This window comes from Leucopleurus acutus, assembly GCF_964270905.1.
Source record: "Leucopleurus acutus genome assembly, chromosome: 19".
Lineage (NCBI taxonomy): Eukaryota > Metazoa > Chordata > Mammalia > Artiodactyla > Delphinidae > Leucopleurus > Leucopleurus acutus.
This window is the reverse complement of record NC_139161.1, coordinates 28,806,736-28,831,598: the sequence shown is the minus strand read 5'-3', so window position 1 is coordinate 28,831,598 and position 24,863 is coordinate 28,806,736. Positions and strand designations below refer to the sequence as shown.

The 24,863-nt window shown below is 37.9% G+C and overlaps 2 protein-coding genes across 5 annotated transcripts in view; one reads left to right on the top strand and one right to left on the bottom strand.

The window, feature by feature from the left end:
* Window positions 1-11,173, top strand: part of RPS6KB1 (ribosomal protein S6 kinase B1) — a 39,713-nt gene extending 28,540 nt beyond the window's left edge. For 3 of the 4 annotated variants that reach the window (XM_082860869.1, XM_082860867.1, XM_082860870.1), the window contains 3 exons: window positions 2,384-2,491; window positions 5,619-5,731; window positions 6,658-11,173. In XM_082860869.1, the coding sequence (XP_082716995.1) occupies window positions 2,384-2,491; window positions 5,619-5,731; window positions 6,658-6,895 (459 nt within the window). In that variant the 3' untranslated portion in view covers window positions 6,896-11,173. The remainder of the gene's footprint in view (window positions 1-2,383; window positions 2,492-5,618; window positions 5,732-6,657) is intronic. The other variant, XM_082860868.1, reaches the window with a different exon arrangement.
* Window positions 11,174-11,845: 672 nt separating this feature from the next.
* RNFT1 (ring finger protein, transmembrane 1) lies at window positions 11,846-24,129 on the bottom strand. Its single transcript, XM_082860872.1, has 9 exons — window positions 24,003-24,129; window positions 22,252-22,709; window positions 21,976-22,052; window positions 20,741-20,841; window positions 18,380-18,533; window positions 17,596-17,754; window positions 16,862-16,927; window positions 14,157-14,258; window positions 11,846-13,276 (listed from the first exon to the last, which is right to left on the bottom strand). The coding sequence occupies exons 2-9, from the start codon at window positions 22,652-22,654 to the stop codon at window positions 13,142-13,144; spliced, it is 1,197 nt and encodes a 398-aa protein (XP_082716998.1). The 5' UTR covers window positions 22,655-22,709; window positions 24,003-24,129; the 3' UTR covers window positions 11,846-13,141.
* Between the last annotated feature and the right edge of the window lie 734 nt (window positions 24,130-24,863).

The following is a 24,863-nucleotide window of genomic DNA, read 5'->3' as shown; positions in this document are numbered from 1 at the left end:
CAAGGTGACTTGCTTTAAAATTTCAACATATATAACTGTAAGGATAATTAACCCTCATATACCAACTCTCCAGCTTCAAAAATTACTAAGTCATCTTGTTTAAACGTAAACATAACCACCGTGCTATCATCACAACTAAAAAGCTGACAGTTTCCCCAATTGTTTCTTTTTTTCCCTGTTGGTTTGTTTCAGTAAGGATTCAGTCAAGACCTATATAGCTCGGTTACTATGTCTCTTAGGTCTCTCCATCTATAGATATCCTCTCTCAATTCCTCCTTTGAGGACTTATTGAAGAAACTGGACTGTTTGTCCTGTAGGGGTCCTCACATTGATTTTGCTGATTTTAACCCCATGTTGTCCTCAGCCATGTTCATCTGTTCTTGTATTTCTGGAAACTGGTAGATCTGATTCAGATTAAACTTTTGGTACTATATATTTTGATCAGAAGATATAATATGTACTTACATTTTTAAAAAAATGTTAGCGGGGGCTTCCCTGGTGGCGCAGTGGTTGAGAGTCCGCCTGCCGATGCAGGGGACACAGGTTCGTGCCCCGGTCCGGGAAGATCCCACATGCCGCGGAGCGGCTGGGCCCGTGAGGCATGGCCACTGAGCCTGCGCGTCCGGAGCCTGTGCTCCGCAACGGGAGAGGCCACAACAGTGAGAAGCCCACGTACCGCAAAAAAAAAAAAAAAAAAAAAAGTTAGTGGTCATTGATTATTGCCTATATCAGTGGTTCTCAGCCAGGGTTGATTTGGCAATGTCAGAGACAAGTTGTCACAACTTAGGGAGGATTGCCACTGGTACTTAGGGGATAGAGGCCAGAAATGCTGCTAAACATCCTATAATGCCCAGGACAACATCCTACAACAAGAATGATCAGGCCCAAAATGTCAGTAGAGCCAAGGTTGAGAATCCATAGCCTAGTTCCAAGATTTCATTAGGGGTTTGCAAAATTGTCTTACTCTAATACTGTTATTCATTCTTTATTAGGTGGAATTGTTCTGTGAAAAGATACTCTTGTATCAGTTGTTTGGTTACCTGAGGTGCAGTTTATACAGGAAAGGCAGGATAAATGTTTCTTTCCCAGTTTGCAAAATAATGAATTAGTTCCCTAACTTCCAAAATTGGCCAATGAATTGTGATTTTTTTTAGTATAATTATGAACTCATGCTGTTTAACATATTTGTGTTTCAATTCATTGCAGTTATTTTTATTGATGTTCAGTTTTTCCCATCTTTAGACACTGGGTGCTTCTTTGTGTAGGTTCTTGAGTTGTTTTCTTTGGGCCGCGCAGCATGCGGGATCTTAGTTCCCCGACTGGGGATGGAACCTGTGCCCCCTGCAGTGGAAGCGTGGAGTCTTAACTGGACTGCCAGGGAAGTCCCGGTTGCTGGGTTCTTTTGACACAACCACATGGTCTGATGTTGTAACAGAGAGAAGAAATTAAAGAAACAGAGCTGGTGGTTAGATCTGGGTGATAATATTCCTCCACAAGAAAATATACTCATGCCGAGTAGAATATTACTTTTGCTCCTTGAGAAATTTAAAGGAATGAAATAAGGTATGGGAAGAAACGTCAACTAGAGCATATTATGTGCTTTGTGTTTAAATTCTGCTTCAAGTTTATTACAAATTTGCCAACTGTGCAAATTGTCTCTAAAAAGGGATTTCGCCAGTGGGCTAGCCACACTGAAGCTTTGTGAGAAGGGAAGATATTCAGATTTTTTTTTTTTTTTTGCGGTACGCGGGCCTCTCACTGTTGTGGCCTCTCCTGCTGCGGAGCACAGGCTCCGGATGCGCAGGCTCAGCAGCCATGGCTCACGGGCCCAGCCGCTCCACGGCATGTGGGATCTTCCCGGACCGGGGCACGAACCCATGTCCCCTGCATTGGCAGGCGGACTCTCAACCACTGCGCCACCAGGGAAGACCCAGATTTTTTTTTTTTTTTTTTTTGTGGTACGCCGGCCTCTCACTGTTGTGGCCTCTCCCGCTGCGGAGCACAGGCTCCGGACGCGCAGGCTCAGCGGCCACGGCTCACGGGCCCAGCTGCTCCGCGGCACGCGGGATCCTCCCGGACCGGGGCACGAACCCACGCCCCCTGCATCGGCAGGCGGACTGTCAACCACTGCGCCACCAGGGAAGCCCCCAGATTTTTAATAGGAATGATAACTGTGTACTAAAGATATAGTTTGACCTTTGATACTTTTCACCTGTATTTATTTTTCAATCTGTGCCTGCTAAGGCTATTTTGCAACTTTATTACAGTCAAACCCTGAGAAAAGAGATCTATCTAGAGTCTTCTCTAATGTATGTAATGCATTTGATTGATATGTATAATGTAGTCTGTTCACCATTTTCTAATCATTTTGTTTTTTATAAAGCAATCTGAAGAGGATGTGAGTCAGTTTGATTCAAAGTTTACACGTCAGACACCTGTTGACAGCCCAGATGACTCAACTCTCAGTGAAAGTGCCAACCAGGTCTTTCTGGTGAGTTAAAGAATTTCTGATGTACCCATGGGAAATTTAAGTATGAGGATGGGCCCTTTTCAGTAAGAAACGCCCTTTTTAATAAGAAAATTTCAGTTTGCTTGCTTTATAGTTTATGTAGATAACCTGAGGTGCTTTTTTTAAAGAGTTATCCCCTTATAACTTGTTGATAAGTTAGAAAATTCATTTTCATAATCCAGCATTCCATTTTAGCAATTAGAGTCAGAGTATATGATTCCTTTTTTTGAATCGTCCACTGACTTAAAATGTTTGGCTCAGCATCTTAACTGAAACCCACACAGTCATAGCAGTAGGAGAAGAAGAGCTCATAGTAACTATTTTATTCCTGAAACAGCTAAAGATTTTTGTCTGTAGGGGATTTTTAACCTGTTGATTGTGAATATTTGACATCAAAATATATTGGTTCATATGTGATTGTAAGCAGATTAATCCTAAGGAGGAGGTATCTGTATTGATTTATACCTTGTCTCCTCAGATAGAAAAACAAAATTTTAGATTTTGATTAACAGAAATGATAGGTTTATATCTGATGACCATCATTGCATATTATTTGCCTAGTGCTTATTTTATTACTATAATTACATGTCATGTGAATATCTACCCGATTTTATATCAAATGATTTTATATCATTTGTTTCCTTTGTCATTATCCTTTGTCATTTCTTTTTGGATTATCCCTAGGGAGAATAGAATATGGGGAAAGTAATCATTTGGAAGTTTTTTTTTCTTCCTTATTTGTTTCTGAGTTCACTGGATTTGTTGCTAACTTAATTTTCAAACTTTTTTTTAAAATAATGCTCTCAGTAAAAATAATAATAATAATAATAATAATGCTCTCAGTATAACACACCACAGTAGTGTTGTATCTTTGGGGGTGGAGGGTCAGTTCTAAAGTTAGCATGGAATACAAAAATTGTGTATGGGCAAAATAACACTTAAGTCACCATAGTACAGTATGCTTTTCAGTAAACAACACTGAATAGTAATAATTCTATAAATGTATGATTATATGGTGATATAAGAATATACATGCAAAATATAATTTTATAGCATTTTAATTACATAAGAGGGAAAGATGAATGCATGTTATTAAATTTATGTCAGCATGATGCAAAGTTACTGTATCCCCCTTAGTACAATCTCTTATCAGTTAGGGAAGTAGGCATGATTCATTTTAATTGTGTCATTGCTTTCTTTTTTTCTTTCATGATGTGGAATTTTGTTTTCTACTGATGTGGAATTTATACCTTTGATTTAACATACAGACCTTTTCTTCAACTGGGCATTATAGAGTTTTAGCTAGTTTGACAATTGTTCTCCCCCATAAAAAAAAAAGTCTAGAAACACCTTACTACAAAGAAATCCAAAGTTGTGGTGGCAAAAGTTATGTATCTAAGCTTTCATTCCAGTTAAAGTATTGCTGATCTTTTTATTTGTTTATTTGTTTATGGCTGTGTTGGGTCTTAGTTGCGGTATCTTTGTTGAGGCATGCAGGATCTTTCATTGTGGCATCCAGGCTCTTCGTTGTGTCATGCAGGCTTTTCTCTAGCTGTGGCATGCGAGTTTTCTCTTCTCTAGTTGTGGTGCGCGGGTTCCAGGGCACATGGGCTCTATAGTTGTGGTGCGTGGGTTCCAGAGTGCAAGGGCTCTGTAGTTTGTGGCACGCAGGCTCTGTAGTTGAGGCGCACAAGCTCAGTAGTTATGGCACACAGGCTTAGTTGCCCGACAGCATGTGGGATCTTAGTTCCCTGACCAGGGGTTGAACCCTTATCCCCTGCATTGGAAGGCAAATTCTTTACCACTGGACCACCAGGGAAATCCGTGTTGAGCTTTTCTTAATTACTTAAATTGGCTAACTAATGAATACAAGAACAATTCATTTGTTAGGTTGTAGCCAGAATTCTGTACACAACGTGTATCTGTTTTAAGCGAGCACTAAAATTAATTTAAAATAGTAACAGCCCACTTATCTGGAGATTGTGGCTGTAGTAACTTCAGTTCAATTAATATTTCAATTCCTATTAGAATTCAAGGAAATTCAAAGATGATTAAGGCACAGTCTGGTCCTCTTGGTAGTTATAGCTTTAGCCCACAAGAACATGCGGGGAAACGGCCTTCGTAGTCCACATGTAGCTGTCACAACAAAGCATATGCTCTACAGAATTGCACCTTACTCTTTAGGACTTCACCCAGAGCCTTACTGAGTCTTTTTATTATAACTCAAATGCCTACTCATAAGTGACAAGAATAAACAGAAGGGAAGATAGGTATAAGATTAACTGTTAAAGGGATGAACATGAACAGCAAGATAAATGATAGCTGGTAGTCTAATAGCAAGGTCCAAGAAAGAACTAAAGCTAACAAAATTGCATTAGTGTCTGTTAAAATTAAGTTTTCACAATGCTGACCCTTATTCATCAGGAAAATCTGAATCTACCCATTCATTGGTATAAAACCAGAAAGATCACATGTGCCAAGTTAGAGAATTCTATTTTGACTTTGGCCTAATAATGAGAAACTGTTTGGGGGTGATAATCTTAGTTGTTTATATGCATGTGGCTAGGAACACTAGAATTTTCTTTGCATTTATCTTTGTATTTAACATCTTTTTTCTTTTTTTTTTTTTTGCGGTACGCGGGCCTCACCGTTGTGGCCTCTCCCATTGCGGAGCGCAGGCTCAGCGGCCATGGCTCATGGGCCCAGCCGCTCCGCAGCATGTGGGATCTTCCCGGACCGGGGCACGAACCCGTGTCCCCTGCATCGGCAGGCGGACTCTCAACCACTGCGCCACCGGGGAAGCCCTGTATTTAACATCTTTATGTAGAGCCTGCATTTTCCTGTTTTGTTCTCCTCCTTTCAGTAGAGTGAAATTCTGTTTGCTGGCATATGCGGCTCAATAGAATTCTGCTCTCTGGAGGTCTGTGCCTCAAGAAATGACTGGAAAGAAGGTAACGGGTGTGAAATGAGATTGAGGAGACTGGATAGTATCTACATTGGTGATTTTAGGTGTACATCATTGTCTTGGTGTGTCAGAGATTGAACCACCACATTTTCTTGATGTACATGACAAAATCCTATTCTGTAGTCCACTGTTACTGTCTTTCAGGGTTTTACATATGTGGCTCCATCTGTACTTGAAAGCGTGAAAGAAAAGTTTTCCTTTGAACCAAAAATCCGGTCACCTCGAAGATTTATTGGCAGCCCACGAACACCTGTCAGGTATTCAGATTTTGTTATTCTTTTTTTTAACCTGGAAGAGCATTGCTTAAGAAATTTATGCCAAGTTACATAAATGGAAGATCTGTCATTCTCTTTGACATAAGCACAGCATCTACACCTTCTAATATTGCAAGTGACTAGTCTGTGACTAATCAATGATAATATGCTATATAGTTTACCTCCCCTCCTGAAAATAAGCCGTTGCACTGGAAAGTGTACTCTTTAACCATTCATTCAGCATTTATTGTGTACCAGGGGTTGTGCTACACTCTGGGGACACATGATTAAGACAGGAATTGTCCTTGTTCTGATGAAGCTTACAATTTAGTGAGAGAGAGTCAAAATAAACAAAGAAGGAAATAAAATATGTAATTACAAGTAGCGCCAAATGCTATGCGAAAAATATAGAGTGTGGTACTAGAATGCAGAAAATAACAAGGGGACTCCTATTCATGGAGAAATAGCTAGCCATACAAAATACAGAAATACAAGGATGTTACAGGTAGAAGAACAGCTTATGCAGAAGCCCTAAGGGAGGAAAAAACTTGGCCTTTTTCTTGGAAACGAAAGGCAGGTCAACATTCCTGAAGTGTGGTGAGCGAGGAAGAGAATGGCAGAGGTTTGGAGAAATACTCTAAATGCAATGAGCAGCCGTTTTAAGTGGGGGAGAGAATGATTTTTTTTAAAAAGTAAGTATCATTGACAGTTTTATGAGGGCAAGTAGAGAGGTAAAAGAGACCAGTTAGGAAACTAGCAATTAGTCTAGGGGAGAAATGGCTTAACTTCTGCTTTTGTACTAATCCACACAAAAATGAAATTAAATGAAAAAAAAACGGTCACATTACCCCACTCCCTTTAAATGTAAGGGAAATGTTCCTTGTTGAGATAGTACTTGAGACGAATGATAGCTCTTCCTTGTCTTAAAGCCCTGTCAAATTTTCTCCTGGGGATTTCTGGGGAAGAGGTGCTTCAGCCAGCACGGCAAATCCTCAGGCGCCTGTGGAGTACCCAATGGAAACAAGTGGAATAGAGCAGATGGATGTGACGACGAGTGGGGAAGCTTCAGCACCACTTCCAATACGACAGCCGAACTCCGGGCCATACAAAAAACAAGCTTTTCCCATGATCTCCAAACGACCAGAACACCTGCGTATGAATCTATGACAGAGCAATGCTTTTAATGAATTTAAGGCAAAAAAGGTGGGGAGGGGATGTGTGAGCATCCCGCAGGGTGAAACAAGAAGACTCAAAATGACAGTCTCGAAGAGTCAGTGTCATTACATAGAACACATTGGACAGAGGAAAAATAAACATGGATTTTAAAAAAATCAATCAATGGTGCAAAAAAACTTAAGTGAAAATAGTACTGCGGAACTCTTAGGCACATCAATTACTGATTCCTAGCAACATCGTCTCAACCTATCAAGGATTTCATGTTGATGGCTCGAAACTGACAGTATTAAGGGTAGGATGTTGCTTCTGAATCACTGTTGAGTTCTGATTGTGTCGAAGAGGGGTTATCCTTTCATTAGGCAAAGTATGAGTTTGCCTGTAATACTTGCAACTAAGGACAAATTAGCATGCAAGCTTGGTCAAACTTTCCAGCAACATGGAATCAAAGACGAAAGAAACTTAACAATTGATGTTTTACGTGCAAACAACCTGAATCTTTTTTTATATAAATATATATTTTTCAAATAGATTTTTGATTCAGCTCATTATGGAAAACATCCCAAACTTTAAAATGCGAAATTATTGGTGTGAAGAAAGCCAGACAACTTCTGTTTCTTCTCTTGGTGAAATAATAAAAATGCAAATGAATCATTGTTAACCACAGCTGTGGCTCGTTTGAGGGATTGGGGTGGACTTGGGGTTTATTTTCAGTAACCCAGCTGCAATACCTGTCTGTAATACTAGGGAAAAAAAATCTATTTAATCATTTCTACTTGCAGTACTATTATGTGCTAAGCTTAACTGGAAGCCTTGGAATGGGCATAAGTTGTATGTCCTACATTTCATCCTTATCCTGGGCCTGCATTGCACTGGAAAAATATCGCCACCTTATACCAGTATTTGGTTCAAGACGTCAAATGTGTTCAGCCTATGGCTGAAGAAGGACAGAAGAGAGGATAAAATGCATATCGAGGGCGGCAAAGTGAGAGAGAGAGGAGGGAGATCCAGGGGAAGAGGGTGTTGCCGCGGTCTACCCTCTATGTATAATCTCTTTACAGCAAATTGGTAAGGTTTTAAGTTTTACTTCTTTTTACTGTTTTTGGTGTCTGCCTTCCTTACATTTTTTCCTCAACGGTTTTAAAAGGAAAAAAGGTATTTTTTTTTCCTATATTGGGGCTACATTTTTTGATTGTAAAAGTATTTGATGGCCTTTTGATGAATGTCTTCCACAGTGAATAAGAAAACTCAGTGGCTTAATTTAGGAAACATGTTAACAAGACACTATGTTTTTGAAAATTGTAATGAAGTCTACATAAGTGATTTACAGGTACAAAGAATAAAAATAAAGGTAACTTTACCTTTCTTAAATACTTCTGCCTTAAAGAGAGCGTTTCCCTGACTTTTAGCTGGTGAAAGGGTTTAATATCTGCAGAGCTTTATAAAAATATTATTTCAGTGCATACTGGTATAATAGATGATCATGCAGTTGCAGTTGAGTCTTACCACCTTTTTGTTTGTCTTTTATAATGTCTTCAGTCTGAGTGTGCAAAGTCAATTTGTAATATTTTGCAACCCTATGATTTTTTTTAAATAGATGCTGCTTGCTATGTTCTCCAAACCTTTTTGAGCCATAGGATCCAAGCCATAAAATTATTTATGCATGTTGAATTCAGTCAGAAAAAGCTTTGCTTATTTAAATGGCGGTTCGAGTGAGATAAGATGAAATCCTATGACATTAAGCAAAAATAGAACCATGAAAAATGATTGGAAATATACCTTTTCAATTGTGGCAATAAATGAAACAATTGATAACAGCTCATCTTCGGACAGAAAGCCTTTTTTTTTTTTTTAAATCACTCCCTCTAGACCTCCTCTTCCCTTATTGCAGCAGTCTACTGAGAACTTTATAACTGTAGCTAATAAATTAGAAACTAAATAATGGTAAGGGCAGAAATTGTACTTAAAGTGCAGGTCTTTGTTCTCTGACAGTTTATGATGTCTGAAAAACAGAACCCAAAAAGCTATGGTGATTTGTACAGGCTTCATTTCAGACTGTAAATGGCTTGTACTACTCTGATACTTGTTTTCAAATGAGTTTACTAACTATAGTGTTGACTGCCTGACCAAATTCCAGTGAAAGTTTTACACCAAAATATTCCTCCTCAGTCCTATTTGCTAGTAACATTTGCACTGTGATTGGCTGGCTATAACCACCCCATAGTTAAACCAGTTTCATAATTAGTACTGCCAGCAATAGTGGCAAACACTGTAACTTTCTGCATAAAAAGTATTAATTGCACACCTACCATCCACACAAATAAGTTTTTCAAACTTAACATTCAGTGAAGTTAATTTTCTACACTGTGGCAAGTTTATTGAGAAATTGTTTCATAAATGGATATTCCTACTATGACTGTGAAAACATGTCAAGTGCCACTTTAGTGTCACAGACAGAAAGCACACACCTATGCAATATGGCTTACCCTATATTTATTTGTAAAAACCCAAGCATAGTTTAAAAATATATGTCAATAATACTAGTCTTGAGTTTCTAAGAAAGTTCTTTATGATTATTCCAGGTAAGTGTATAAAGAGATTAAGTGTTTTTCTTTCATCACTTGATTATTTTCTTTAAAATCAGCTATTACAGGATATTTTTTTATTTTATACATGCTGTTTTTTAATTAAAATATAATCATTGAGAACTGAAGTTTACTAATTTTGATTTTATAAGGTTTGTAGCATTACAGAATAAACTGAGATTTATAAACCAGCTGTGATTAACAATGTAAAGTATTAATTATTGAACTTGAACCAGATTTTTAGGAAAACTGTTATTTCTTTTTCCCCTTTATGGTCTTAACTAATTTGAATCCTTCAAGAAGGATTCTTCCATACTATTTTTTGAGATAGAAGGTAATTGGGGGGGGAAGAATGCATGTATGATACTCCATAAATTCAACATTCTTTAAGAAATAAATGATTATAAATAAGCTGCATCTTCAATAGTATTAATATCCCAAGCCTTGGATTTTATATTTAATATAACACCTAACTATTTTGGTTACTTAGTCATATGGTTCCTAGCTTATAAGGGCTAGATCTAAGATTATTCTCATGAGAAATGTTCGATTTATGCAGAATGGATTTTGAGGCTGTGGAAATGGTTAATTCCTCAAATAAAAACATTAATGTCCAAACATCTACCTTTTTTCATAGGAGTAGACACTAGCAAGCTGGACAAAATAATCATAAAGTATTTGTTCCACCATGACCTGTGGTCTGTTGCTGATTGATACAAAATTCTTCATGTGTGATTCTTAATTTACCACTATAGCACAAGTATTATATCAGTGGATTATCTAAAGTAACATTTGAAAGATGGGTTCATCTGTGTTTGCTCTTTAAACTATTATTTTTTTTCCTACCCCAAGTTGGCTTTGCATCTACCAGAGTAAATTCTTCAGCTGCCTTATTAGGAGTGCTTTGAGGGTAACACCTTTTCTGCTTTTCATCTTGTTTAGTTTACTGTATTAAGTATTTGATTTCAGATTGATTGAATGTAAATAGAAATTAAATGCAAATTTGAATGAACATAAAATAGAAGTGATTTTTTTAAATTATTATTATCCTAAGATAGGAAGAAATAACTATCAGGTACACATGTGGTTTCAATAATTTTTCCCATTAACATGCCAGATGTGTTCAGATTCTCATATTTAATAAACTATTTATGTGAAGAATGACAGTCATAAAACTGTTTTTGTGGCGAAATTGAAGCAATTTAAATTTATAACAAGTTTTAGTACTGATTTTATATTAGGTGTTAAACATCTGTGATTTCCAAGTTCTGTCAAATAGTAGAATTGAATTGGTTGCTTAAAAAAAAAAGTTCATGTGAAAAGTTATGTGAAAGCCAGCTTCACATAAAAACAATGGAAGACTTTCTTGTGCTAACATACAACAGTTTTTCCAGCCACATTTGTCAACTACATTACCTGATGTGTATGAACAAAATAACATAGTGGACAAATCTGTTTTTAACTAATGTCTCAATATATCTACTGTAAGATGGGTGTTTTGTGTAAACCACCTCTTATTTATGAGGTAATTCTATCACACTTGCCAAGATGGTTTCTCTACAGAAGTTCTCAAACTTACTTTTTTATAAAACATAGTAGTGACTCTTGATGTTGATAAAACAGTCTTTTAGAGGATGTGATCTGAATTCACAAAATAAATGGGGTTTGAATCCCTATTCCTGTTTTTGAGGTGAAGGAATAAAAATAAGAGAAATGCTTCTAGTTCATCAATGTTACTAGTGAATGGCAAAGCTCTCCTGTTACATTTTCCTCCTTTTAAACTCATATGTGAACTGCTTTCTTGTTTGTTAAGAAAACAAAAACAAAAAACCCCACTGTCCACCGGGGACTTCTTTTGTTATTCAGTCATATTAAGAAACAAAGCTATCCATATGGCCATAGGGTAAGTAAGTGTGGTAAGTAGGTATTAGGGCTGAAGTAACCTATGTGTTTAAGGTGTTATTCTTAGGTTTTTATCAAGAAGTCAGCATATCCTTCACACCCAAATTCTAATCTCAGATTGTCTTTCTCACTTATCCCCTGCTGCATACCTAAATAACAACTATTAGCTTCACCACCAAGTTAGGAAGGTGATTTAAGGCCAAGTAAGCTTGTTTTTTAGTATTTGCAGTGGTTCTCAAAGTACGTAACATAGTTAAGTATTTCATCCTGAATAAACAGGAACAGTTGCACTTATAATCTAGCAATATTCACCTGGGGAGAAAGGTACAGGCTAATGTTCTTTTGTCAATTTGGGTGGCCATAAGGCATGAAAAGTGGTTTAACCTGTATCTAGTTGGTCACTGTCCTTATTAATCCAGGTTGGTTTAATCTTTGTCTTATCAGCACTGCAAATTTGTTTTCTACCTCTACCTCGTAGCTTCTACTTCCCACCACTATCTTTTTCTTGTGTGCAAACTGATAGATGGTAAAAGAGAAAATGGGCAGAGGCCTTGCATCTAAATATATATAATAACCAGTCCTTTGGATTTCTGGTATAGATCCATCCTCCCTTAGAGGTTTCACAGTGAGAGAGAAAGTGCCTCATTCTCTTTCCACCACCCTGCACAAATACCTGTAGACAAACTAACCACACTCTCCAAAGCTTGTGTTGGCCTGAGTGCAAGCTTTAACCTCCCAAGTAATGGTGATTCAAGCATGAGACTCCAAAACTCTTCTGGAGAAGGCTAGTTAATACGGGGAAATCCCTTTTTTTTCTTTTTTGGCCATGCACCATGTGGGAGCCTAGTTCCCCGACCAGAGCTCAAACCCACGTCCCCTGCATTGGAAGTGCGGAGTCTTAACCACTGGACCGCCAGGGAAGTCCTGAGGAATTCTTTTCTAAGTGTTTTGAGTTGCTCTTGTTTGTCACTCAATTCAAATCATCAGTGAAGCCAGCTGTTTGTAATCCATGTGAATTATTTTAATAATCCAAGAAAGTCCGTGGCACTTTCCAAAAAGCAAGACCATGAACATTAAAGCTGATGGCAGGATTGTATGTATGAAGTCCACAAAGAAAAGGAATTTAAACCAGCTGTTCTCAATGACTGCTAATCACACTACAGAGAATAATACAATATTAAAATATTTCATCCTCAGTAAATTAATCTTCCTTAGAAAAATCTGATTGTACAGGTAAAGTATAGCATTTAGAGCATTCATTTAAAAATACAAATTTTATGAGAAATTTTAGAATGGTAATTATAAAAGTCAATATTAAAGAAAATTCTACTTTCAGGTAATGTGTATCTTAAAATATTATGAAAAATATTCTTTATTCCGAAAACAGTGTCAGGAAAGAATACCTGAATTCCTCTAAAACCACTAGTTCTAGTTATCCAGTTGTCATTTTGGTAACATTAACAAGAAAACACATTTACAATTTAACACTGCAATTATCTGTCAAATAGGATAGAATAAATGTTGCATATGCATTATGTTGAACATTACTTATATATATATTTAAATATAGGGTTCTTTCATTTAATCTTTTGAGAAGCTGGACTACACACTTGCCTTATTATTAATATTCTAAAACCATTTGGAAACATTTTCCTTAACTTCCAGCCCTGAAAATCCATTCTAATGTCTTTACCAATAGTCACTGTAACCAAATAAAATTAGTGTTTTGTGGCCTTAATATTAAGTTTAGAACTTAATATATTTGAAGGTGTGATGAAGTGGCTCCGTCTTGCCATTTGTTTATATGGTCTGAAATCACAGTTCTGCACAGCGGACATGTTTTCTCTCTGTTAAACCATAAGGTAATGCACTCTTCACAAAATATATGCTGTAAGGAAATTAAGAACTAGATTTTATAGTTGATAACATTTCAATTTTAAATTCATCACATTGCAGAGAATCATACTCTAGAGCTGAAAGGGAATTTGGAGGACACTAATCCCTTTATTTTACAAGTGAGAAAACAAAGTATAACATTCAAGAACACAGCGGTGTTCGTGGTAGAGGCACAAGTATTATTCTGACTTGTACTATCCGTTTAACCACTTTTAATAAAATACAAGCTATCCTCAGGTGATAACTTTAAGATCAAGTATAATGACTAACAGCTTAAAAAAGTCTTTGAGGGTTACTGAAATAAAGTATAGGAAAGGGCCTTATACAGTCCAGTAACAAATGCTGGTATTATTCTAAAAGACTAGTATTCAATTATTAAAAATAGTCTGTTTCCCAGTCACTTTGGTATCCAGTATGCCATTTGAATTTTTTTTTCCCCTTTATACACTCCTCTACATAAAAATCATTAGAACTGGGCTTCCCTGGTGGCGCAGTGGTTGAGAGTCCGCCTGCCGATGCAGGGGACACGGGTTCGTGCCCCAGTGTGGGAAGATCCCACATGCCGCGGAGCGGCTAGGCCCGTGAGCCATGGCCGCTGAGCCTGCGCATCTGGAGCCTGTGCTCCGCAACGGGAGAGGCCACAACAGTGAGAGGCCCGCGTACCGCAAAAAGAAAAAAAAAAAAATCATTAGAACTAAGGGGCAAGATTTAACTAACCTACCAAACCCCTAATCACAAATAAGAAATTAGTAGTATGTGCCCTGAATGCTACTTTCTGCTGAATAGTGTATATTTCCCTATAAGTAACATAAATGTGACGTTTGCAGATCACAGAGAAGTGCTGTATTGAGGTTGCTTAAAAATACAGTTACCTGACAGGTGAGAAGAATTGGCTTTTGAAATTCAGCTTGACATATTGAACAAATATCATCCACATCTGAACACTGTCTCTTGCTGGCAGCCACTCCGTGACTCTATAAAGATAAGAAGTTATGTTCCTCCAAATTTCTTTCTTTTCTGTTCCTTAAATACATAGATGGTACTGTATTTCTCAAATCTCCAAGGAACTAGGCATTTGAAAACTCTCCCAGAGGATATAAACATTTCAGAGCTGAACTATGTATGCAGAATGATGCCTGGATGGATCGCATCAAGGTTAACTTGCTATGTAATACATAATAGGATACTGGAAGATTGTTAGATTCATTGGATTCCCAAATAATGACAGTGCTTCAAATTCAAATGGCTCAAGAGACTAAGCGATCTGAAATATAATACAGCATTATGCGATCTATATTCATGTACTATGTGACCCAGTACTGCCAAATTGAGCCCACTTATTACCTATGACACTTTTCAAAAAAGTCAATCCAGAGCTTGGCTGGCTGAATGTAACTCATGTAGAGACTACTTTAAAAATAGGTTTCTGTGCTCCACACTGGTGATTGATTCAGTAGGTCCAGACATACCAGGATGTAACCCAGGAATCTAATTCCTGAAAGCTCTCCACATGAGTTCAATGTGAAGGAGGTTTGGGGACCACTGAACAGTATCCTGCCACTAAATCTAAAAATAATTTTAATTATCATCCTTACTTATCACAAAAGTTGGAGCATTTAGTACTACGAAAGAATGGTAAAATTTTACAGAAGAACTGTAATTGCAAAATGTCACTTGGGTAGAGTTATACTGTCAAACTGAATAATAACACAAATCTTTGAATTTCCTTTTCTTCTTAAGTCCTAAAAAAAAGTTTCTGATCTCTTTAAGATCTTAATAACTTCCTTACCAAATTCAGTAGAATTTAGTCATTAACTAGATGTGACAAAATGTTACAAATGAGATCAGCTTTCTGTAGAAATGATGTGGAAAAGGTGGCTGAGGAAAAGAAAGAACACCCAAGTTTCAGTCATGGTAATGAGAGCAAAAGCATGACTTGACTCAGCAACCTGAAGCTGTGACCTAAACTTCTTGTTATCGAGGGTTAACAAAATCAAACTAAGACTCAACGGATGAAAACATTGAAAATGAAGATTTTTTTGAGATTGGTCATGTTAAAGATTCCAGAAACAAACTGAGATACTGACGGATGATCTTGGTGCCAGTTTCCCTTCAATAAATGTCATTTAGCAGAGTACACTGCAGATATGTATGCTGACAAGCTTTTAAAATAGCACTCTTGTCTGGCACTTTGCAGACTCCCTTCAGGTGAAGACACCCTGATGATGATTGCCATTTTCAGGGCAACATTAAGGAACATGAGAATCCCAGGAATAAAACAGTGATCTGTGATAGTCTCTTTATGCTTCACAGAGAAAGAATATCAAAAGTATTTCAGCTGAAGCCTTACTAGATTAATTGCTACAGCAAAGTGGCCGATACATAATCAACTGAATAAACTCAAAAGCTGAAGTCTCAATTTTATTGTATCTTATCTAAAGAAAGAAGTCTGAATAGGATGCAGCAAAACTTAATACAGGGCTTCCCTGGTGATGCAGTGGTTGAGAGTCCGCCTGCCGATGCAGAGGACGCAGGTTTGTGCCCTGGTCTGGGAAGATCCCACATGCCGCGGAGCGGCTGGGCCCGTGAGCCATGGCCGCTGAGCCTGCGCTGCGTCCAGAGCCTGTGCTCCGCAACGGGAGAGGCCACAGCAGTGAGAGGCCCACGTACCGCAAAAAAAAAAAAACTTAATACATTACTGTCTTTAGGAAAGGGTGCCCTGGCCAGTTAGTTTACTCCACTTTGTTGGTATAATCCTGTTTTTTTTTAAACATATATTATTAGACTGGCATTCTTGTACATCAGATTGCCCTGAGTCCTGACCACATAATTGTTAAGTACCTAATGGACTGCAAAACTGAGAATCAAACTCTGAAACCTGGTGATCACACTTATATACTGAGAACTTCTGAGGCTACTAAATAGCAAATGAGCTATTTATCATTTGGGCTATGATACCCTTTTTCTGCAGTTTGTTACATCAGTAGAATAACATAATAAAGTTACAGTTGACATTGGAGTCTCAATTTATTGTTAAAATTGTTTTGTTATTGTTAAATTTACTGTTATTGTCATGAACTTATTTGTGCATACAGAACTGCATATTGGGGAAATTTTTCCAGTAAGAAAATTTCAAGGGACATGATTTTTGGTAATGAGCTTTCTTCATATACACAATAAATTATAGTATAAGCACTTTCACAGAAGTTGAATAGGAGTTAATGAAAATACACAAAGCTACTATTTGTGGCTTAAATAAAGGAAGAGAAACAAAAGTTCATAAGATTTTTAAGGGAATGTTTATAAACCCTTAAGAATGTCAAGTGATTTGAAAGGGCAAGAGGTAAACTCAAATATATAAGTACTTCATCAACTATCAGGTGGTTGTCAATGTGCAAGTTAAACTTATCACAGAAACAAAACCTCTATATCATCACAGCCCCAAGTGCCAAAGTACAAGAAGTTTTTCTAAAACACGTAATTATGAAATCTTCATTTGTAAAACTGCTGAACTAAAACATTTTTATAATGTAGAAAGAAAGATAAAAAGTGTTTTTTCTGATTAAAAAATACTTACTGGTCGTGTAAAAAATATTCTTAAAACCCGTCTGAAAGTTCTCAGATGTCCAAAAAAGTCCAGAAGCTGAAAGAGAAAATAATTCATTTATTCAAAGAGCCTTACCTGCTAAACTCAGAGATCAAAGCTAATATCAAATACTGATATTAATTTTATGCTCATTGCATATCACAACTGATCATTTCATTCTAAATATATTTAAAGTCCAATTATGGAATATTTTACTCAATTTATCAGTTTCAGCCAACTCTTAACCAAAATGAAGTACATCTGAATGCCCTGAGTTACAATTTGGTCAAGATAAACAACTAAATCAAAGGCAAGGCAATTTTATCTGGTTCACATGTCCTTAACCTATTTAACGTTTCATAAAGTGATTAAGCTGAGGGGAACAGGCATAAAGGGAACAGGACAAGATACTCCACTAGTTTGAGAATTATGTGTATGAGAGATGCTACTGTAGGGGATGGGTATGTTCTATTCTACTTGTTCCCCTCCACCTTAGATAATCCATGCTTAGAGGTCCACTCCCCCAATAAAATCTGAGAACCACTGGATTAAGATACCTATTTCCATTTCTCCATTTCTAAGTAGATACAGAATCTGCCATTACTTCAAACTAGTGATATGAAGATAAACTATAAAATATATAAAGAGAAAAGCAGTCATGTGTAAAATATGTAAACAGTATTATATGAATCATTATAAATGATAAGATTTATTATGTTACCTACTTTTAGTATGAGGTAGAGTAAAGCCAGCAATATCCCAAGACTCCATCCAGTTACATTACCAAACTCCCCATAGCTTATAAGGTAACGAAACCAAACTGGTACGGGGACAAAAGTTCGGTAATACTGACATAATTCTTCTAAAACCATATACCAATAACCCTAAAAAGGAAGAAAAAAGAAAACAAATAGAGCCACCCAAGGTACTTACATGCACAATGCAAATACTTCATATTGGGCTGAGAACATCATGGGTATATGGCACAATAACACAACTATAAAATTAATCTTCATAATGATAATGGTTATGACTGACAACCTCAACTTGGTTCTTTAGATATTACAGTCACTGAGTGGTCTGTTTTCAAAGAATTTCTAAAGAGTGACTGAAAATGTTTTATGTATAATAAAACATTTTGCTGATTATAAAAATTTAAAGTTTTCATTAAATATGAAAAAACACTGAATAACTGCCTAAGTCAGTTATCAATTATCAATTAACAATGCCCTGGAGGAAAACAGAAGTATAAATATATATTTTCCCATAAATGATGTGGGGACTCATTTTTAGATTATTCCAAAGCAAATATAATTGATTTTATTGGAATAGATTAATATTTAGGTTCAAGTCTTTGACCAAATAGCTGCCAGTCTGAGATAATATAGATAATTAAAATTAGGTTATTGAGCAAACTGAAAAATTATAGAAGGAATCATTTAAGCAAAGACTAAATAGCATTAATATGGTCTGCTAACATCTTTCCAATAAAACATATTACTTTCTTACCTTGGATTTAAAAGGCATGATGAAAGAAGGCACCAATAAAATAAGGCATTTTAAGCCCATGAAGAGGAATTTCAGAATGAAGTCTGTAATTCCAACGATCCAAAGTATGTCCCAGAAGCTCGAATAGTCCAAAGTAGGATTAAAAAAAATTAAGCTACCAAGAGAAAAACATCAAAACTTACCAGAGCAACATAAAAAGATAAAAGTGTCGATGGGGGTTCTAAATTTGCTACCAAATATTTAATTTGATGTGTAAAAATAAGAGTTTGGCAAGATGCTAGAGTTCATGTAAATAGAATGGAAGATCATTTTGCTTATTTTAAAAAGACCTTTTAGGGACTTCCCTGGTGGCACAGTGGTTAAGAATCTGCCTGCCAACGCAGGGGACACGGGTTCAAGCCTTGGTCTGGGAAGGTCCCACATGCCGCAGAGCAGTTAAGCCTGTGCACCACAACTACTGAGCCTGCGCTCTAGAGCCCGTGAGCCACAACTACTGAGCCCGTGTGCCACAACTATGGAAGCCCACACGCCTAAAGCCCATGCTCTGCAACAAGAGAAGCCACTGCCATGAGAAGCCCGCACACTGCAAGGGAAGAGCAGGCCCCGCTCACCACAACTAGAGAAAGCTCACAAGCAGCAATGAAGACCCAATGCAGCCAAAAATAAATTTATTTTAAAAACTTCTTAAATGTTTGAATTTCAAATCTTCCCTCCATAAAGAACGAGTCTTCCTAACTTGTCATGATTGATATCTTTCTAGCCTATAATCTAAAAAACTCACAAATACTCTGTAGCTGCCAATCTGTCTTCAATCAACTCCAGTCAGGAATCTAACCCCTCCTTTCCACTGAACTGTTTTTGTCAAGATCGCCAACTCCCTCCCTCTTGCTAAATTCGAAGGTCACTTTTTCCCCCTCTTCTCTCCTTGAAATACTTTCTTCCTAGACTTCTGACACCACTCTCTTCTAGTGGTTGTCATATGTGACTGATGGTTCCTTTTTTAAAAAAATTTATTCATTTATTATTTTTGGCTGCATTGGGTCTTCGTTGCTGTGCACGGGCTTTCTCTAGTTGCAGTGAGTGGGGGCTACTCTTCATTGCGGTGCGCGGGCTTCTCATTGCGGTGGCTTCTCTTGTTGTGGAGCACGGGCTCTCAGCGCAAGGGCTTCAGTAGTTGTGGTACACGGGCTCAGCAGTTGTGGCTCGCGGGCTCTAGAGCACAGGCTCAGTAGTTGTGGTGCACGGGCTTAGTTGCTCCGCGGCATGTGGGATCTTCCTGGACAAGGGCTCGAACCCATGTCCCTTGCATTGGCAGGTGGATTCTTAACCACTGCACCACCAGGGAAGTCCCTGATGGTTCCTTCTTAAGTCTCCTTTGCTGCTCCTCCTCTGGCTAATTGTGGGCATGTCCAGTCCTGGGCCCTCTCCTCTGTCTATACTTTCTTTCCCTGACTAGTCTTGTCAAGTTCCTTGGTTTTTAAATATCAACCATATGCTGATAACACCAAAATTTACAGCCCTAACCTCTACTCTGAGCTCATGACAAATATCTATAATCACTGTAACAGTTCTACATGGCCTCTCAAACTTAACATGTTCAAAACAAAATTACTGATTTTCCCTCAAAACCAGTTCCTTCCCCAGTCTTTCCCAGCCCAGTAAATGGCACCACCATCCAGCCAGTTGCTTAGACTAAAAAAACCCAGTATCACCCTTGATTCTTCCCCCTTACCTACTCACCCAATCCAATCCGAGTAGTACTGGCTACACCTACAAACTATATCCCAGATTTGTCCACATCTCTCCAACTCCACTGAAACCAGGACTTCTAATTATCTGATTAAAGCTGAAAATTCAGAACACTTCCATCTGACATGGAAACTTATCAACTACTGTCCTTTAGCAAGTCTTCTTCTAGAGACAAAGATCAAGTGTTCTCATCACACATACACACAAGAAGGTAACTAAGGGAGGTGATGGATATATTAATTAGCTTGATGTGGTAATCATTTCACAATGTATACATATATCAAAACGTTGTATATTTTAAATATATACAATTTTTATTTATCAAAAATGAAAAACGAAAAAAGATCACCAACAACAACCTAATGGTATTTAGTAACTACTGATTATATAAGTAAAAATTTAAGTATCAAAAATTAAGTATTTATTGAGCACTTGCTGTGAGGCAAGGCACTGGGTATAAAAATGTGAGTAAGTCACTTTAAGCTCTCAATCTTGGAAAGAGACAGATAGGTAAAAATTGAACTCTAAGTATGTGCAAGTAAGATATATGCAAAGTGCTATGGAATATACGATTACATAAAAATGTGATTGTGCACTTGGACCTCTAATTACCTGTAATAAAGTGACTGAGAATGAAAGGTGTAATATAAAAGAACAGAAGATCCTGCTAAGAATACCAGTAACCAAGCACACTGAATCTTTGAGCACCTTTCCTGAAAAATAAACAATTTTATAATTTGTTACTTTGAATTATGCCAGAATTTTAAATATCATTAAACTATTTTAATGACTAATTTATTAACTTAGAACATTTTAATAGATTAATTTATCTTAATAAAAATACAGAATATTTGTTAAATTGTACATCATCACATTCTATTTTACATACCTTTAGTGAAAAAAACAAAACACATACTTAAACAGATTTTTAAAATACAAGTTTCCTCATTGTGTAACATTACCTATGTTTCAAAGCCAAATCTTCTACAGACTGACATAAAGGACCTACGTAAATAAAAACTTTACTTCTGCGGCTTCCTATTTCTGCCTTCCCAACAAAACAGACTTTTAAAAACTGCATTTATGTTACCAGGGTTTATAAATATAATTTTAAAAATTCTCAATTCAATAAGAATTTAATAAAATGTTTTTAATCTCAGTTTTATAATTGTTTTAATTACTGGTTTAATTAAAAATTTTACTAGTTTTAAACCCTGAATTAAACTTTTATGGTTTGATAGGTTCTAACTAGGAATTTTCAGGTCAAAATGTATGATCCTTTACACAGATATAACCCTTGAAAGTTGCTTGAAATTTTATAAACTAATCCTGTTTTCCCAATAATTTACATGAATAGGAATCTTTTATAATTTCTTATGGAAAAACTTCTTGGGTTTAGTTTTCTTTAAATAAGAGAAACCTAAATAAATAGTTCAATACCCATTTATTCAGTGTACGTTTTATTTGACTATTTTAAATCTTATAGTACAACAGCTGAAGTTTTTAATGATGATTATATTACTTAGTACGGTCAAACTAACTTAAAACATGATAGCACTTGACAAATCAGATCAAATAGTGTGTTCTAAACCCTTTAATCCTTCTGTCTAGTTTTTCTTTATCAGGAACCCAATATACAAAGAAAATAAGGTGAATCAATTCTGTATTAGGACAGATCATTTATTCCAGGTCATTTAGATAACAACATTTAATATATCATGGATGGTACATTATATCTATTTAAATTTATCAAATAAACTGTCTTTATTCCTATTTCTCTCAAAAATGAGTATATAATTCTACAGGGAGAAACATTTAATAATTTTTTAGTTGCTGGTTATACTTACTCTTAGAAAGACCTGATTTACAATGCTTTTGTTTGCATATATAAAAGTTGTAAGCAGCCCAATTCCAAGAGAAATTCCTGTTAGAAAATAAGGTCCAGTTAATTGAAAGGAAAAAAAAAGAGCTAACATGACATGAATTTAAAGGAAGCATATACAATTTTAAAAACTAACAGAAAATAAGAAACTGAAATACACAGGTTAAAGTAGATTACCAATAAAGAAAGAAAATTAGCTGCATATAGTAATGAAACAGCTCAATGTTTTATTATACCCTACCTGTTATATGCTGCATAACAAGTTTGACACCCAGAATCAAAATATATGGAAGACCTTTTTGCAACCACTTGAAGAGATATCGGAATTCTGAGAAGGAGCTACTACCACGATCTCCAGACTCCATCTCGGTATCATCAGGTTGCCTTGCTTCATTGTGGGAGTGACTCCGTAAGCGACTGTGTACACATCCATGGGTACAGCCGTGGACACCTGACCTTATATTTCTGGAGCTTGGATTTTCAGCACATTCTTTAGGCATGGAGTTTATCTGAATATGAACATCTCCAGAATAAAGAGAGGAAGCTTCTCCTGTCAATCTTGTTTGGACACACTGGGAGGCTGAGGCATCCTCACTGCCTGCAGCTCCTGAAGGGCTGTGCAGTTGGCTACAGTTGGCTTGCATGACCCCTGAATACTTTTTCTGTGATCCAGATTTCTTTGCTTCAGGGCTCTGTCTCCTAAAAATCAAAGTGCAGAAAATATTCTAAGTGAACAGTTAAGTACAGGTAATATATTGCTCACTAGGAATAATTTATTCACTAAAGGAGAGGCTGATAGTCACAGTACATGAATTATTTCCAGGTTATCTATTGCTTATTACTAGACTCCTCCATCTTCTCCCTTTATGCAAAGGCTCTGCTGCCCTAGGCAAACTATGCTTTAGGGAATATCTGGTACCAAAAAAGTTTAGCTTCAGGTGCCTCCAGTTCTCTAATGACAGAAGGAACTGGCAAAAGAGTCAAAATATTGGTGCTCAGCAGATGTTAATGAGTACTAGTACTCAATCATACTAGAACACTTAAGTACATTTACTTTGTTCAACTGCAACAGTTTCATCTCTGATGTAGATTCTACATCTAATAAGAGTATTTTTTTTAATGTGTGGAAAGGTTAGGAAGAAAAAAGCATCAAATCTTAACTCCTCATTAAGTATCATCATGGAGAACTAATAATAAACATTTCATTTAGGTGACCTACAAATTTCGTTTTATGCTGAAACACTTTCCCAAAGCTAATAAAAAAGTTTCCAATAATTAATACCAAGAGTATTACCTTTTCCTGTCCCCCCCAAGGATGTTACCTAAATACCTTTAAAATAGGAAGACTTGGGGAGTCACCATGTAATTGCTAAGTGACTCTTTATTCTGAATAAGGATAATTACGTAGTCTGCACATTAAAAATGCCACCTTTGAGGGGAGGGGCGTCGGGAAAGAGTACACTGGCACGGAAAGATCCCTAAATGACGAGTGTGGGTAGCCGTCGTGGATCCAGCTGACGAAACGCAGAGCCTTTCTGCCGTTTCTGTAGGAGGAAGCTGGGGTTGACGTCAGGGCATGTTCCGTGTCATTCTATTTCATTCCTAGGTTTGGAATTTTTTTTCTTTTTTTTTTTTTTTTTTTTTTCAGTTACTGTTGGGCGGTTTGGTTTTTAGTGCCATTCACTAGAGGCTTTCACTGATGCTCCAACGCCACGACTGCTATTTATTTCCTCCAACCTCTGAAGACCGACGCTGGACGGGAGAATTTCAGCGTCTTCTTCCACAAATAAAAACAGAACCCTCCCGCTTTCCTCCAAGTACGAGCAAGAAAGGGGAGAAAAAGGGAAGAAAAGTAAACGCAACGGGCTCTTCCGGAATCTCCAGGACAGATTTTTCCTCCCACGTTCGACCTTCGAGTGCCTCAGTTATTCTCCCCAGAGCCCATTTCGCCGCGGCCCCTCGCCTCCTTCGCCCGCTTCCCCCAGGCCTGACCTCTCATGACGATGAGCGCACCGAGTCCCGGGCAGCGACTGCAGAAATAGCGGGAGATGCCGCCTCGAGGCCTTCAGTCAAGGCCATCACCTTCAGACCCGCCGCCAACAACTCCCGCCCAGCTCGGCGGCAGCGGCGGGGGCGCGCGCGCTCCCGGACGTCCTCACGCGCGCGCGCCCCGGCCCCGCGCGACGCGCCGAGGGACTGGCAGCGGCGACGGGGCGGGGCAGAGGCCGTCTGGGGGTGTTGGCTGTGAAGAGGCGGTTGTGGCCGAGAAGCGCCCGCAGGCGTCTGCGTTAAACAATAAGCGAATGTGCGTAGGTTTGTGTAACTCGCCCCAAGCCGGTTAAAGGTCTGGAAGTTTTGAGGTTAAAAATGTTTTAGCCTTCGGAACCTCCCCTCGAGGGAGGAGCGTGCTCTTGGGTGCTCACCTGGTCCTGCTCCCGGCGCGCCTGGCTTCTGGAAGCTGCCCAGCGCTTTGGTCCCGCTTGGCTCGCGTCTCCCGGGACCTCAGTTGGAGGAGCCACGTTGGCGAGGGGTCGGAGCGCCTCTGAAAGAGCTGGGCGGGGCGGGAGTGTTCTGGTGTCGGCTAGCTCAGCTGACCCAGTTGTGGCTGGACGGTGAAGTTTGAACTGAACTGGGTTTCCGTTACAATCCTAACTTTGCACTGTGAGAACAAGGCCCTGCTGAAACCTGAGGAGATAGAATCGGAGAGAAGTGGGGGACGGTTTGGGTGGTGGGAGGGGTGGAAGTAGAAGTTAAGAGTTTAAAAAACTTATCTTGTATGGGGTATAGGGGACTCTGTACTATCTTCGCTATAATTGTTAACCGAAAACTGTTCCAAAATAAAAGATTTATTAA

Coding starts and splice junctions, on each gene's coding strand:
- RNFT1 (XM_082860872.1), bottom strand. CDS start 22,654: ATGCAAGCCAACTGTAGCCAACTGCACAGCCCTTCAGGAGCTGCAGGC. Junction 22,053..22,251: donor TGTTATGCAGCATATAACAG/GTAGGGTATAAT, acceptor ATTTTCTAACAG/GAATTTCTCTTGGAATTGGG. Junction 20,842..21,975: donor TAAATCAGGTCTTTCTAAGA/GTAAGTATAACC, acceptor TTTATTTTTCAG/GAAAGGTGCTCAAAGATTCA.